At 31.2% G+C, this 14,407-nt stretch overlaps 2 protein-coding genes across 3 annotated transcripts; both read left to right on the top strand.

Moving 5' to 3' along the window:
* Window positions 1–1,046: 1,046 nt before the first annotated feature.
* LOC115701124 (probable small nuclear ribonucleoprotein G) lies at window positions 1,047–3,684 on the top strand. Of its 2 annotated transcripts, none has more exons than XM_030628821.2 (5): window positions 1,047–1,202; window positions 1,768–1,852; window positions 1,965–1,987; window positions 3,125–3,246; window positions 3,361–3,684. In XM_030628821.2, the coding sequence occupies exons 2-5, from the start codon at window positions 1,818–1,820 to the stop codon at window positions 3,421–3,423; spliced, it is 243 nt and encodes an 80-aa protein (XP_030484681.1). In that variant the 5' UTR covers window positions 1,047–1,202; window positions 1,768–1,817; the 3' UTR covers window positions 3,424–3,684. The 2 variants fall into 2 exon arrangements, with proteins under 2 accessions (XP_030484681.1, XP_030484682.1); XM_030628822.2 differs by having other exon boundaries at window positions 1,151–1,300.
* A 4,250-nt stretch (window positions 3,685–7,934) lies between these two features.
* LOC115699466 (rho GTPase-activating protein 5) lies at window positions 7,935–11,236 on the top strand. The gene is made up of 5 exons (XM_030626892.2): window positions 7,935–9,008; window positions 9,584–9,704; window positions 9,797–9,916; window positions 10,053–10,283; window positions 10,389–11,236. Exons 1-5 carry the CDS (start codon window positions 8,533–8,535, stop codon window positions 11,010–11,012), a joined length of 1,572 nt encoding a protein of 523 aa, XP_030482752.2. The 5' UTR covers window positions 7,935–8,532; the 3' UTR covers window positions 11,013–11,236.
* Window positions 11,237–14,407: the final 3,171 nt, after the last annotated feature.

The following is a 14,407-nucleotide window of genomic DNA, read 5'->3' as shown; positions in this document are numbered from 1 at the left end:
GGCTTAAAGCGGGGACGTTACAAACTCTCCCCTTAATTCCTGAACCACAAAAGTATAACCAAACTACATATCTTCCTAAAAAATAGTCGCATCTACATTAATCTTAATTGTATTCATCACAAGTTTTGTCCAACGCTCTGCCCCATCACAAGCTAGTAACAAATTATGGGAAGGGATATTCCCTACAACTTGAGCACCAATCGATTCATCAAGATTTCATGAAGAAAACGATACCACGTCTTTCACTCTCCATCATTTTTTATTCCATGCTATCTAATTACAAGATTTTAAATGGCCGAACAAAGCATCACAACTCTTCCCAGCTTATCCTCGTCTACCCCACTCACTTTGCTCCAAGTCAGGTAAAAAAAGAATGAAACTTGCGGCTTACCAAATCTAACCTCGCCTCGACCCAACAACTCCAAGAAAATCCACAAGATACTAAAGGACAAACAATGTCAATGAGAATTTTCTTACCACGAAGATTCATCTTAGTAGGCAAACATTCATTGTTTTTTGTTCAACGATATATTCATTGTTTTCAAAAAAAAAAAAATGAAAAAGAAAAAATGTCCATAACCATTTTGCCACATTTTTAACCATTTAACCATTTAGGGATCAAGACATTTTTAGAATTAAAATTGGGATTATTTCACAAATACACAAATAATAAAAAAAATATATAAAAATACGGTTGTACAGAGTTAAATATTTTTACGATTTTTATAATTTTATTTACGGAAAATACAGTCTTTTTATGTTGTACTCTTGTTAATTTGTTGTTGATTTTTTGTTATCTATATGTTAATTTTGTTATTGTTTTGATGTTATTTTCCTGTTACTTTTATGTAGTTTTCTTGCTGTTTCTATAAAAAACTGTAAAAATGTAAAAAAAAAAAAAATCTTTAAACGTGAAAATGTAATTTTTTTTTAAAAAATAGTATTTCATGTAATTATCCCAACAAAATTTAGTGTAAATTTCAAAACTCTTTTTTTTTTTTGCTTTCTTAATTCTTATTTAGGTTTCTGGGCCAAGAGAGAAAACAGATGTACTATTGAGGTCTTTTTGAAACCTGGGCCAGTGGTCTCTGTACTGGGTCGGCCCACACAACCATTTCTCAAAAACCCTAAAACTCTCCTTTGCCATCACACTCTTCCGCATCGTCTCCTGCTCCCTCCCTGTGCTCTCCACAACGTAATCGGTACGATCCTTTCCACTTTCCTCTATTTCTGTTTGGATCCTCAGAAAATAAAAATTCTGATCACAAACTGAACAATTCAGCCGTAGACGCACTAAGCAGTATGCTCTAATTTTTGCTCTTTAAAAGAAATTTTGGAATGTTATATGTTTTTGATATACAGTGCTCTCTAATGTTGATTGAATGTAGCTTTATTTTTCGTTCTAAGGAATTTTTTCTTCATTTAATCTGTAGTTTTTTTTTAAAAAAATAGTGTTTTTGTATTGTTTTGATTAGTCCTAATATAGATAACAAGTAGTTATGATTTAAGAACTTATAGCCTATCTCAGCTAGTAAGCATAAGATTTTTTTTTTTTTCATTGTTCTTATTTCAATCCAATTCAACTCTGGTGATAAGCGTTTGTTGATTAGTATAAGAAAGTAGTCAGAAACAAAAGTTTTCAGTAAAGAATTTATTTATAATTATTAACAATCATGTACTTAGCTTGATAATAGTGTGCATTCTGTGTTTATGATTTTGTTTTCATTTCTAAGTTCTTACGGTCCTGAACATGATATCAATTTCTAGGGTTTTGCTGCTACTCGCTTTCTATCTCTAACAAATTTACCGATTAAAGAATGAGTAGGTCAGGGCAGCCACCGGATCTTAAAAAGTAAGTGGATTTTTTCATCTATGGTGTTATTATTATTATTATAATTGTTATCATTTTTTATTATTTTTGTTAGTTGTGTGTCGACTGATTTGAATTTTGCTATTTGATACAGATACATGGACAAGAAGCTTCAGAGTAAGTTACTGTGCCTCTCTCTCTCTCTCTTTTAAATGTGTTTCGTGAGCATTTTTAGCTATTGAGTTACTGTTTTTTGTGGAAATTTCAAATCTTGAATACTGGGTTTGAATTGAAATGAAGCTATATTAAGAAACTTCAGCTTTAATTTCTACTACTCAGGGTTTGTTGCATCCTTTGAAAACACTGAAAAAACTTCTTTCTTAGTACTCTCTCTCTCTCTCTCTCTCTCTCTCTCTCTCTCACTATCCGATTAGAAAATCAGCATGTTTTTGGTATTACTACGTCACTATCTGTATTCTTTAGGTAACGTAATCTGGGAAACAGTTGGATTTCTCTGGGTAATACTTTGCCGTAGCTTATAGTTGGTGGATCTTTCATTCTTTCTAACAGTCTTGTACTTTTCAAGATATGCATTTTCTGTTTATTTCATTTGATAACTTTACTACATAGTAGTAGTTGTTTTCCTTTATACTATGTTTGGTGAGAGGGAAAAGTGAGAGGATGGAAAGGAAAGGAGGGAATGAGAGGGAGGAGAGGTCGAATCCCCTTGTTTGGCAAGAAGGATTATTGGAAGGAAAGGAAAGATGAGAGGATAATGAATACTCTTAAATGTACAATTTTGATTCCTTCCATTTATAGAAGGATTGGTACTCTCCATTCTTATTTGTTCAAAATTAGAAAATTACCCTCTAAAAAAATTATTAAAAAATTAATTTGAAAATAATTTAGTTATTTCATAGATGAATAGTGATCTATCATTCAATTTCTCTATCTCTCTACTTTTTTTTTTTGAAAATAAGGGTATTCCATTTCTCTATCTCTCTACAATGTAGAGGAATTACTACTTTCCTCTCCCTCCTTTATATTTTCCATCTTCTCTTAACTATTCATCCTCTCTATTCTCCTTCCACCCCACCAAACATATTGTTAACGGCTATATATTTGATCGTCGCGAATGGGTACCACATAGCTTTCTTTGGTTTTTTTGGTTAATGTATCTTAAAGAAGAGAGAATAGAACTAGTTCGCATCTCATTTGCATAAATATCGTTTATGACATAAACATTTAAACAAAGTTTCTAGCTCTTAAAATGGCCAAAATCGTTAACACTGAATCATGATGCGTTTACTGCAGTCAAGTTGAATGCCAATCGCATGGTTGTTGGGACTCTTCGGGGGTTCGATCAGTTCATGAATCTAGTTGTTGACAACACTGTGGAAGTAAATGGAAATGAGAACAATGATATAGGCATGGTGGTGAGTCCCTAATTTCTTCCTTTTATGCCTTTTCTGTTGTCATTTTATAGCTTTTTTTTTTGGGGTGATAATAAACTTGACCTTACGGGACTGATATAACATTTACCATTACAGGTTATTAGGGGAAATAGTGTGGTCACTGTTGAAGCTCTTGAACCTGTTGCCAGAGCACAGTGAGGTGTGTTTTTGTAGTTGGTACTAGTAACTATATGAATTCTTGGCTGGTATTAGTTTGGACATATAACTGTTGTTATGGGAAGAAAAATGTTATGTAATTTTGGATTTGATGTTAATTAGTTAGGTTCGTTATACAACTACTCCTTTCCCATTTCCAGCATTTATCCTAGTATTGTACTTTGAATCAGATGAACTAGCTGTGAATTCTTACTTGGCTTGTCTCCAATCACAATCTCTAAATGTAATTGATGTTTTCTTAAACGAGCTTTGTTTCAAAGCACTCTTAAGTTTACTTCTCCAATTTAATATTTATTCTGAGTCAAATTATTCTAGATTGGGCAAGGTTTCGCGATTTTGCATTATAATCCATTATAACTAATATGTTTGATAGGGTGGAAGGAGAATTATGAAGATAAATAATATAAACGAGGGAGAGGAGAGTAGTAATCCCTCTAAACTGTTTGGTAGAAAAGTGGAATGATAGATCACTATTCATTCATGAAATTACTAAATTACCTTAGTAAGTATTTCTTAATAAAATAAGAATGGAATTGAGAGTACTTTTATTAATGTAAGGATTTAAAATTGTACACATGAGCAAGAGGAATTGACCTATCCTCCTACTTAATTCCCCCATTTCCTTTCGATCCTTACACTTTTACCAATCTGTGTAAATTAAGTGCTGCATATATAGTATCGATTATGAAATTAATAGGCGTGCAATCTTATCGAGTCTGTCTGACATTTCCCATGTTGGAACAAAAGAGATTTTGGAATTTTTGGGCTCTGGTGAGACATTGAATTTCCATTTTATTTTATTTTATTTTTTGTCATCCAAATTGAAAGATTGGATAAGATACAAGAATGGAAATCTCTCTTTTCTTAAACACAAGACATAAGATAAGGGGTTCATTTCTCCTTTATTTTTCTTTAGCATTGCAACTTTTAATTTGAATTTGTTACAAACTTTCTACTTTCTATCTCCCAACGGTTGTCTTCTATTGAACTTAAGCTATATAAAGTTTCTTTTGCAGTGTTTTTTTTCTTTTGCAGTTTGATACCAACAGATCAGCTGGCTCGATCTTTCTTATTTTTTTTAATTATTTCCTTAGAAGAGATAAAGATTGATGATAATAACGATTGTCACAAGTGCAATAGTAGTACTGGACCAGTTAGTACAGGAAGATTCTTTGCTTTATTAGCTGTGGTTTGAGGCTTTGAGCTTGTACTAAACATTGTTTCTTTTGCAGTTTGAGGTAACGGTACATGTTATGTATGTATATATGATTCAAAGCTCAGCTTGGTCATTGTTCTGTGGACCCAGCATTAGTTCCTTTCCTCTTTCGTTTTAAAGTTTATGCCAAAGATTGGAAAACAAATTAAAGTTGTAAATTGCTTGTTAACGTTGTTCACATGCTTCAATAAAATAAAATAAATAAAAATTAAAAAAAAAAAAAAGAAACCAACCGTTGAAGAAATTCTTTAAGGAAAATTATTCTAGTGTTGAATTGAGTGAGTAATGAGTAGTACTTTAATTTTGCCCTAATGGCTCTAATTAAGTGCAAAATTAGTGGTATAATATATACTTTTTCTCAAAAAAAAAAAAAAAATTGTTTCTCTAATGTAGTATTAAAATGTAAAGCTAATGACCATTTTTTTTTTTTATGGAAAATTAACATTTATTTTTTCTTCTTGAATAAGGAAAATTAACAAATTTAATACATGCTAAGATATTTAAGCTTAAGACAAGTATAGCATGTGTTAAATTTAATAGAGAGAGTCAATTGGTCAAGATTATGAATAATAGGTTTGGCAGATCGATTACAAAATTTAAACATAAAATACGACAAATATTTTGAATGTTTTAAAATACCGTCCAAAATTATGATAAACAAAGACCATTCCTACTAAGAAATAAAGCCACTCTTTAACAATCAATCTCAACTTCTTCACGGTAGCGAAGACAAAGATACAAAAGGAGCCCATGGAGGATGCAGAGAGCTTCAACTACGAGCCGTGTGATGGTCCTAAAAGTTGGAGTAGCTGCCGAGGCCAAACAAACACCCACGTGATCATGGAGGACAGCCCCATATCAAGCTAGTATCGACATTAAGCTTATTATGGCTATCAAAATAATTATTTTAGCTTATTATTTGGTATTAATTATAGATTTTTAATTATTTTAATATCAAAATTAATTAGAAAGCTTCGTTGTTTTTATATATTTTCAATAAATATTTATCATAATTTTACCATCCTTTTTGGTTAATTTGAATATATACACAAATAGAGCTAAATAAAATATTTATTTATTTGTTAAATTTAGCATTATATTTGCATGGAGAAATTAAAAAAAAAAATTAATTCCATCTTGTCCTAAAAAAGTAATTTTTTTTTGAAAGAGACAAAAAAAAAAAATTGTAATTATATACATATAATATTATTACCAATAATAATAAGGGCTTTTTTCATAAATGTACAACAAAAACAAAATAATTACAAAAAATGTGCAAAAAAAAATTATTTTAAAAATTTATACATTTTGAAAACTTATTACATGAAACCATACATTTTTAATATGTTTATTAAACCTCAAAATAAACAATTTCGTAAAATTAATTAAACAGTTTTATAAAAAATAAACAAGTTAAATTATTTTTTTATTAAAAGATAAATATTTATTATCTATTTTAGTATGAATTATTATAATTTAATAAGATTTTTTTTAATAAAATACAATATCAAAATTATAAACATTAATGTATATAAATATAAATCAATACTTAAAATTATTAAAAATAAACATGACACGTAGAGTGATATAATAAACATGTGTGAATATTATTATTTTGTTCAATAAAGTAGTATGTTTAATAAATAGAAAATAAAATAAACATATATATACAAAGTATTTTATATTATTAGTACGTTTATTATAATTGTAAACATAAAAATAGACATAGTCAATTTATACTATACTAAAATAAGTATATTTTCTTTCTATTGTTTTTATATATTGATTATTTTCTAATGAGTTAGTGAACGAGTTTTTTATTGAAGTATAATTCTTACATCAAAAAATAAATAAACAAACATAACTTTATAAATTTCAAAAATTATTTAATTAAAAAAAATAAACACGACACAATTAATAAACAAAGAAAAAGATAAAGATAAACATAACACACGTAGAGTGATATATAAACTTATGTGAATATTATTATTTTGTTTATTAAATTAGTATGTTTAATTAATAGAAAATAAAATAAATACATATATAAAATATTTTATATTATTAGTATGTTTATTATAATTGTAAACATAAAAATAAACATAGTCAATAAACACATATAAAATGTTTTATATTATTAGTATGTGTATTATAATTGTAAACATAAAAATAAACATAACCAATATTACCATATATATACTAATCAATAATTATTACCATATATATATTTTAATAAAAATTGAAAAAAAGTTTTTAATTATATATAAAAGTGTATGAGAAAATGATAATAAGTTTTTTTTGCACATATTTTGTAATTAAGTAAAATAATGTATACAAAATTGTAAAATGCCCTAATAATAATAAAAAGTTAATAAAAAATCCATGTATTTGCTAAATCTAAACCTTGCATTGTCTCTAATTGCACAAACCCCAAACTTCTTTATGGAAGGTAGTACAATTACAGATCAATTTATCAAATTCCTATGTTGACAACCCCATTCAGATTTTATTTTTCTCTTTTAGTTGGGAAAGAGGGACCAGAGGTTCAATTATTAAGAGAGATAATTAGCACTTAATTATCATCTTTATGGTGCAGCGTACTCTAACAAAGTATTTTTTTTTTCCATACAATAATAATTTTGAACCAAATAGTGACTTAGGTACACTAAATCTTTGGTTTTTGAGCCTAAAGGGAACCAATAGAAGAAGCCAAAATGCTGACATAACTAGTTGTGTTAAAACATTAATTAATTATTTTCATTAATTAAAACCAAGCCTAGCATTTTAAGTGTCATTAAGCGTTGAAAAATTAAATTAAATGAAATTGGTGGGGGTGTAGTTGATCTTCAACCTAGGCCCAAACCTGTCAGAATCAGGTGGATTTTGGTAGTAAAGCTTTGTTTATAAGATTTAACACCTCTAATTACCTGTCATTCCACTTGAAGAGAAAAAACCCCCAAAAAATAATAATAAATAAATAATTAATTAATTATAATCTTTTAATGGTCTAACATGGAGCAAAATTGCAAAGCAATTCACCTAACAAAAACAAATGTATCATTATCCAAAGTTTGGGGGGTAAAGTAGTGAACATTAAAATTATATCACCTTAATCATTTTCATTTGTTTTATAGTACCCTATAATGTGTATAGCTTGAAAATGTTGTGAAAGATACAAAATGATGTGATAGATGGAATCTGTGTTGTTAGTAAAATAAAACAATGAAAAGGAAATGTTTGTATTTTAATTGCATCACACTTGAGAGAAAATGAAGAAGAAAAAGAAAAATCTTAGTTACAAACAAAGGCTATAATTTTACTCAAAGACACTCTTTTTATAAAGTGAGATAAGCAATACTTAAAAAAGGTCTCATATAATGGGGACTTGGCTTTGTTCCCAAGCACCAACCAAACTTAATACTCTTTTTTTTTTTAGTCTCTACTTGACTACACCTATAGATATAGAATATACAGAAGAAGACCCTTTTCTTCTCTCTCTCTCTTTCAAGTTCAACCTACTACTCATTATATCTCTCTCAAAATATTTCTAGCTATTGCTTCTTCAATCCTGAATTTCTAAGCCAGCCAGTTTAGAGGGGAAAAATATTATTTATATATATATAAAAAAGGGTTGGAAAGAGAAAGTGATGATAGTCACGTCTCAACCTCCAAAACCCTTCCTTGAATCAAACTCCAACTCTTTCATTCATTCATTCATTCATATCCAAATCTTGGTTTTTTATTTTTTCATAAACCCAAATAGTCAAAATCATAATAAATTAGGGACTTGAAACAAAACTAAAAAACTAAAAAAGACTCTTTCTTTTTTACATTCCTTTCTTCACAAACTAGTTTTTTTTTGTTTGGTCCCCAAAAACATGACTGAGGTACTTCAATCCCCATCTCATTTTCCTTCAACCTCAAGCTCTTCCACTCCATGTGTTCCACCTACACCCAATGATGGCTCAATCTCAAGTGCCCTTATTAACAGTCCCATTGTAGATGAAAGGGTCCAACCTCATTTGGGTTCAGAGCTAGAAGAAGAAGAAGAGGAAGAAGAAGAAGAAGAAGAAGAACAACAAGAACAAGGAAGTGGGTTTGATAGGAAAAAGTTAGAAAGAGATAGAGAAGGAGATCAGGTCTCTGTTTTGGAGCTTTTAATAGCTGCTTTTAGAAAATCTTTAATTGGGTGTAGTCATACTGAAAGAGCGAAGCTTTCTTCATCTTCAATGGAGATTGGGTGGCCTTCTAATGTTAGGCATATTGCCCATGTTACCTTTGATCGCTTTAATGGCTTTCTTGGTTTGCCCGTTGAATTTGAACCTGAAGTTCCCAGGAGGCCTCCCAGTGCCAGGTCTGTTCATCAAAATTTCTTCTTTCTTTTGTAATTAATTCTCTAATCTTTTCTTTAATTTGACAAGAATTTTTCATCTCTTTAGGGTTATGTGTTATTTGTTTATGTTTTATTATCAAGAATTGGTTTGAATTACTGTAAATTGCGTCATGGGTTTTAAATATGGAAACTTTTGTTCTGTGTTTGTTCACCGAAAAAATCCTATAAAGGATTGGGTTGTTGATTAGGATTTCATTCATGTGCTATTATGGGAATTTTCTTTGCATCTCTAAACACCATATCTCATACCCAAAGTCTTATGCTCTAGTTCTTCAAGATTTGCTTCCAAAATTTGATTGTAGCAATTGAAAATGGGCATTATGGGAGAAAAAAATAAGAAGTTAATTTTCTGACATGCAGTTGGTGCATTTTGGGTGGTTGGTTTTGACCTTTGATGAACTTAATATATAATATTATGTTAAGCCCAATATTCCTTATATGGAAACTTATTCTTATTGTTTATGCTAGTTCAAGTTTAACATCACAACTCATTGTTCAATCAACTGACATTGTTCAATTTTTCTTAATACTTGAAGTGCAAATGTTTTTGGGGTTTCAACTGAGTCCATGCAGCTTTCATTTGATTCAAGAGGGAATAGTGTCCCTACAATTCTTCTGATGATGCAGAGGCACTTATATGCACGAGGGGGTTTACAAGTAAGTGTGAAGGTTTCAATATTTGGTTTGGTTTGGTAAGTCAATTCCAGTAGAAAAGACATTTGGTTATTAAGACTTTAATCTACTTTCAGGCTGAAGGGATTTTCAGAATTAATGCTGATAACAATCAAGAGGAGTATGTTAGGGATCAGTTAAATAGGGGTGTGATACCTGAAGGTGTTGATGTGCACTGTTTGGCTGGTCTTATAAAGGTAACTATTAACTTAGTTTCATTATATCAATGCTAATTCTGCTGTTATAGCAATTTCAGTGAAAACCCAAATCAGTTTTTCAGTTTGGTTTAGCTTATTTTTGAGTAATCGGTGTTCGAAATCTCTTTTTGTTTAGGCTTGGTTTAGAGAGCTTCCTACTGGTTTGTTAGACTCCCTCTCGCCCGAGCAGGTAATGCAGTCCCAAACAGAAGAGGAGTGTGCTCAACTTGTTAGAGTCCTTCCCCCAACAGAGGCTGCACTGATGGATTGGGCAATAAACCTAATGGCTGATGTTGCACAGTTTGAACATCTGAATAAGATGAATGCGCGCAATGTCGCCATGGTGTTTGCACCGAACATGACTCAGGTTAGTATCATGTTAATCTGTGTTGCTATGAGTTTCTCGAAAGAAGAATTTAGTGATATCTAGTGAACTTTTGGTGATGACTGTCTTGTTGAATTTTTGTTGCAGATGGATGATCCTTTGACTGCATTGATGTATGCAGTTCAAGTGATGAATTTCCTCAAGAATCTTATCGTTAGGACACTTCGAGAAAGAGAAGACTCTGTGGTAGAAACATCTCCTCACACTCGCGTAGAGCCTTCCAATGATGATGGGCACCAGAGCTCTTCCCACCCATATCTGGAAGAAGCCAAGGAGGAGACCAACTTGGAGAATGAAGGCGATCAAGCCTTCGTCGCTGAAGAACCAGCTTTCGATAGCCCTTGTCACTCAACTCAAGATGAAAGTTGTACATCGGGAGATGGAGCTCAAAGTTTCCTATCTTCCATCGAGAATATCATCCCGGGAGGAAGTTGGTCTCTTGTTGATACCTGTCCTTGTGAAGTTGTGTCCCAAGTTAGCTCTTTACAGAATGCTCTCCAGGAAAGCTCCACAGGTCATAGTGGAGATGCTCAAAAGAGCTTGAATAAGAACAAAACAGGTCAATCAAGCACTTCAAATCTCAAGAAAGGTTCCAAGAAGTTGAGTGAGCAGATAATCATCCAGAGCGCTCGAGCTAATGAGAAGAGCAAGAAAGCTGGAATTCTCGGCCGCATTAATTCTAGAAAAGAGCTGGTTGAAGCTTGGCGTTGAAGCGAAAGTGTTGACGATTCTATTTCGGGTAAGGAAATGGAAAATGGGATAAGGCTTAACTTGTCAAGTGGTGAAAATGTTGGCAGTTTTGTTTCTTTTCCCGCTGTTATGATAAAATGTTTGTGTATGGTTTTGGTGTGTGTTTTTTCACGTTTGGTTTTATTTGACATTTTGGTAAAGCCATGTTAACCAAAGTAAAGATTCTAACCCAATTTTCATGGCTATATTTGTCCCACTCTCAATCCACTCTCATTATATAAAATCATATAAATATATTTAATAATTGGGATAATGATATGTAAAGGTTGTATTTATAGCTTTTTCATGGTAATAACATTTAGTCTGGCTCCTCAAACATATGGTTTGTTAGGGTGGGTGGAAAAGGGAGAGAAAATTTAAGAGAGAAAAGTGAAAATGAGTGTATTTGATTGAAGGGAAAATTGATGACAAGGGAAAAGATAATAAGAAAGAAAAGTGATAATGAGTGTAAAAAATTGAGTGACCTACCTACACTAACCTATTGCAACTTTATTATTAAGCTACTTTTTCTACAAATTATAGGAATTTCCTAATATTTAGCATTGTATCCATCTCATTAAAGTCATAGAATATGAAAGGGAAATTTGATTTTCTATACTTAGAAAATCAAAAAATTTGATTCCTAAACCAATAATTTAAACCCTAAAAAAACTATACATTTTTTTTCAAAACCCCAAAAATACCCCAAAACTCTCACAGCATCTCTCTTTCTCTCTCTATCTCGGTCGGTCCACGAATCCCACACCCCAGGTCCGATGGTCGGACCATGGGGTCCGACCAAATCGGACCCCATCGGATCCCATGGTCCGACCATCGGACCTGGTTTTTTTTTTTTCCTTCTTCATTCGATGATTTGAGAGAGACAAAAAAAAAGAAAAAGGCATATGGTCCGATGGTCGGACCACATGGTCCGATGGGTCCGATTGGTCGGACCCCATCGGACCATGTGGTCCGACCATCGACCATATGCCTTTTTTTCCTTTTTTTTTTTTTTTGCTTTCCCGCCTTGGCCCGAGAGAGAGACGAAGAGAGTGAGAGGGGGCGGTTCGATTTGGCGTGGATCTCCAGTGGTGTTCGGCCGGTTTTTGTGGTTCACCGTGCGTGGTGGATCGGCGTGCGTGGTGATCGGCGTGCGTGGTGAACGCCGTGCGTGGGTGGTGATCGGCGTTGATGATGGTGGGTGTGGGGTTTCGGGTTGGGTCGGAGGGGTTGGGGTCGGACTGGGGTTGCTCTTTCGGGTTGGGGTTGGGGTCGGAGGGGTTGGGGTCGGACTGGGGTCGGGTGGTGATCGGCGTTGATGACGGTGGGTGTGAGATAGAGGGAGAGAGAGATGATGCAGAGAGAGAGAATATTGTGAGGGGGGTATTTTTGGGGTTTTGAAAAAAAAGGTATAATTTTTTTAGGTTTTAAATTTTTAGTTTAGGGAAATTTTTTTTTGATTTTCTAAGTATAGAAAATCAAATTTCCCATATGAAAAATATATTCTCCACAATTTAGAACACTAGACCATGTTCAATGGAAAATGTAAAAATTGTATTTTTTTTAGCACAAAAAATAATTTTGTGGTAAATTTATACTAAATTTTAACTTTGTGCTCTAATACACAATTGCAAAATTTTGATGTAAAATTAATATTATATTAAAAAAAATAAATCTAATAACTTTATAATCAATTTTATTATTATTTTAATATATAATATAATAAAAAAATAATATAAATGTTTCATAATTTAATGTGATAGTTAAATATACTAATAAAATAATAGAAATGACATAAACGTAAATGAAAAAATAGTACATTTATTGTGGTGTAAATTTTACATCATAGCAAATATTGTGCTAAATTTGGCACAAAATTTACAACGTGCCGAATTTACTTTACTTTTTAGCACACTATTAGAGTACACTTTTTGTTAAGTGAGCTATATTTTAACTTTTCACCACTTATTTACACTTCATTGGAGATACTCTTATATAACTAGTATCATACAAGGTGACATCTTAGTCTTAGAGCACCCCAAACAGTTATAAACTAACTTTGGATATTAATTTTTTTTTTGTTTTTTAAGTAGAAAGGTAATTTTTTTTTAAAAAAAAAATATATATATATTCTATCAAATTGTTTTTACATTTTAATTGAAAAATAAAAATAAAATTTTTGGAAATTATTAAAAAAAAAAGCCCCTTTCCAAAAAAATTTAAATAGATTTTTTTTCTTAATTATAGTCTTTTTGTATTTTCTTTCATCAATATTTTGGACCTAGACCCTCGACACTGACTTGGAAAATGGACCCGGCCCAAACTCTGGATCCTGGACACGAACCCAAACTCAAGCTCGAGACTCGTACCCAATTTTGGCCCCGGTTCCGATGTCAGCTCCGGACCTAATCCTAAATTCAGACTTTAACTTGAATCTAGACATAATTTAAATAAAAACAAAACTAAAAATAAAATTTACGCTTTTATTTTAAAATTAAAAAACAAAATGAGTTATAGAATATATTTTTATTTTTTAAAAATAAAATAATTTAAAAAATAAAAATATTATCCAACTCCACCTTATTTTCTAAAATATTACAATTATTCCATCAACTACTTCATCCCAATTTTTCTGTTTTTTGACAGGCAATATATAAATTAAGATTGAGCATATAATGTATTTGCATTTATTTATACCATACAAATAATTACTAGCAATGAGATTTATTTATTTTTTTTGATAAACATAAGTAGAGGCACTGAGTGAGTTGGTAATAATTCAATGAATGGGTCCCCACTTCAGCTAACCCGTCAACGATTCACCATCGCTTGCATTGAATAAGTTCATTAAAAGAAGCCATTGAGGCTACCTCGGTAATAAAGGAGAGGGATCCAAAGGGTAAATATTTTAAATTCTGTATTTTGCAAAAATTATAGATTTGACTTTTTATTTTGTTAAATGATAAAATAGACTTGTATTTTCTAAAATAGTAAAAATAGGACCGTGAGCTTAATTTTCGACACTTTTTTTTTAATATAGCCAACTTGAAGACAATTCCTAACACAAACAGATTCAGAAAATGTAAACAGTTTTGTTATAAGATATTTAGATCGAATTATTATTAAATTTTATTTTGACAAAAAATCAGTTCAGGGTCCTATTTATACCATTTTTCAAAATATAAGGTCTATTTTATCATTTAACAAAACAAAGGGTCTAATTGGTAACTTTTGCAAAACACAGAGTCTAAAATATTATTTACCCGATCGAAATCCAAAATTCTAAAGTGAGATTTGATTAGAGGTAATAAAATAGTTTATTTTTTTATATGCATGATAACTAAATATTTGAATCTTATTTTTGACAGTATATATTA

The sequence above is a fragment of the Cannabis sativa genome, chromosome 8, assembly GCF_029168945.1.
Source record: "Cannabis sativa cultivar Pink pepper isolate KNU-18-1 chromosome 8, ASM2916894v1, whole genome shotgun sequence".
Taxonomy (NCBI): Eukaryota; Viridiplantae; Streptophyta; class Magnoliopsida; order Rosales; family Cannabaceae; genus Cannabis; species Cannabis sativa.
The sequence above is the reverse complement of the archived record's forward strand: the minus strand, read 5'-3'. Positions and strand labels throughout refer to the sequence as shown.

What these genes read in the sequence shown, in the direction of transcription:
- LOC115701124 (XM_030628821.2), top strand. Translation starts at nt 1,818, where the DNA reads ATGAGTAGGTCAGGGCAGCCACCGGATCTTAAAAA. An exon ending in CAGCCACCGGATCTTAAAAA is followed by an intron (nt 1,853 to 1,964) that starts GTAAGTGGATTT and finishes TATTTGATACAG; the next exon opens with ATACATGGACAAGAAGCTTC. An exon ending in ACAATGATATAGGCATGGTG is followed by an intron (nt 3,247 to 3,360) that starts GTGAGTCCCTAA and finishes TTACCATTACAG; the next exon opens with GTTATTAGGGGAAATAGTGT.
- LOC115699466 (XM_030626892.2), top strand. Translation starts at nt 8,533, where the DNA reads ATGACTGAGGTACTTCAATCCCCATCTCATTTTCCTTCAACCTCAAGC. An exon ending in AGGAGGCCTCCCAGTGCCAG is followed by an intron (nt 9,009 to 9,583) that starts GTCTGTTCATCA and finishes TAATACTTGAAG; the next exon opens with TGCAAATGTTTTTGGGGTTT. An exon ending in ATGCACGAGGGGGTTTACAA is followed by an intron (nt 9,705 to 9,796) that starts GTAAGTGTGAAG and finishes ATCTACTTTCAG; the next exon opens with GCTGAAGGGATTTTCAGAAT.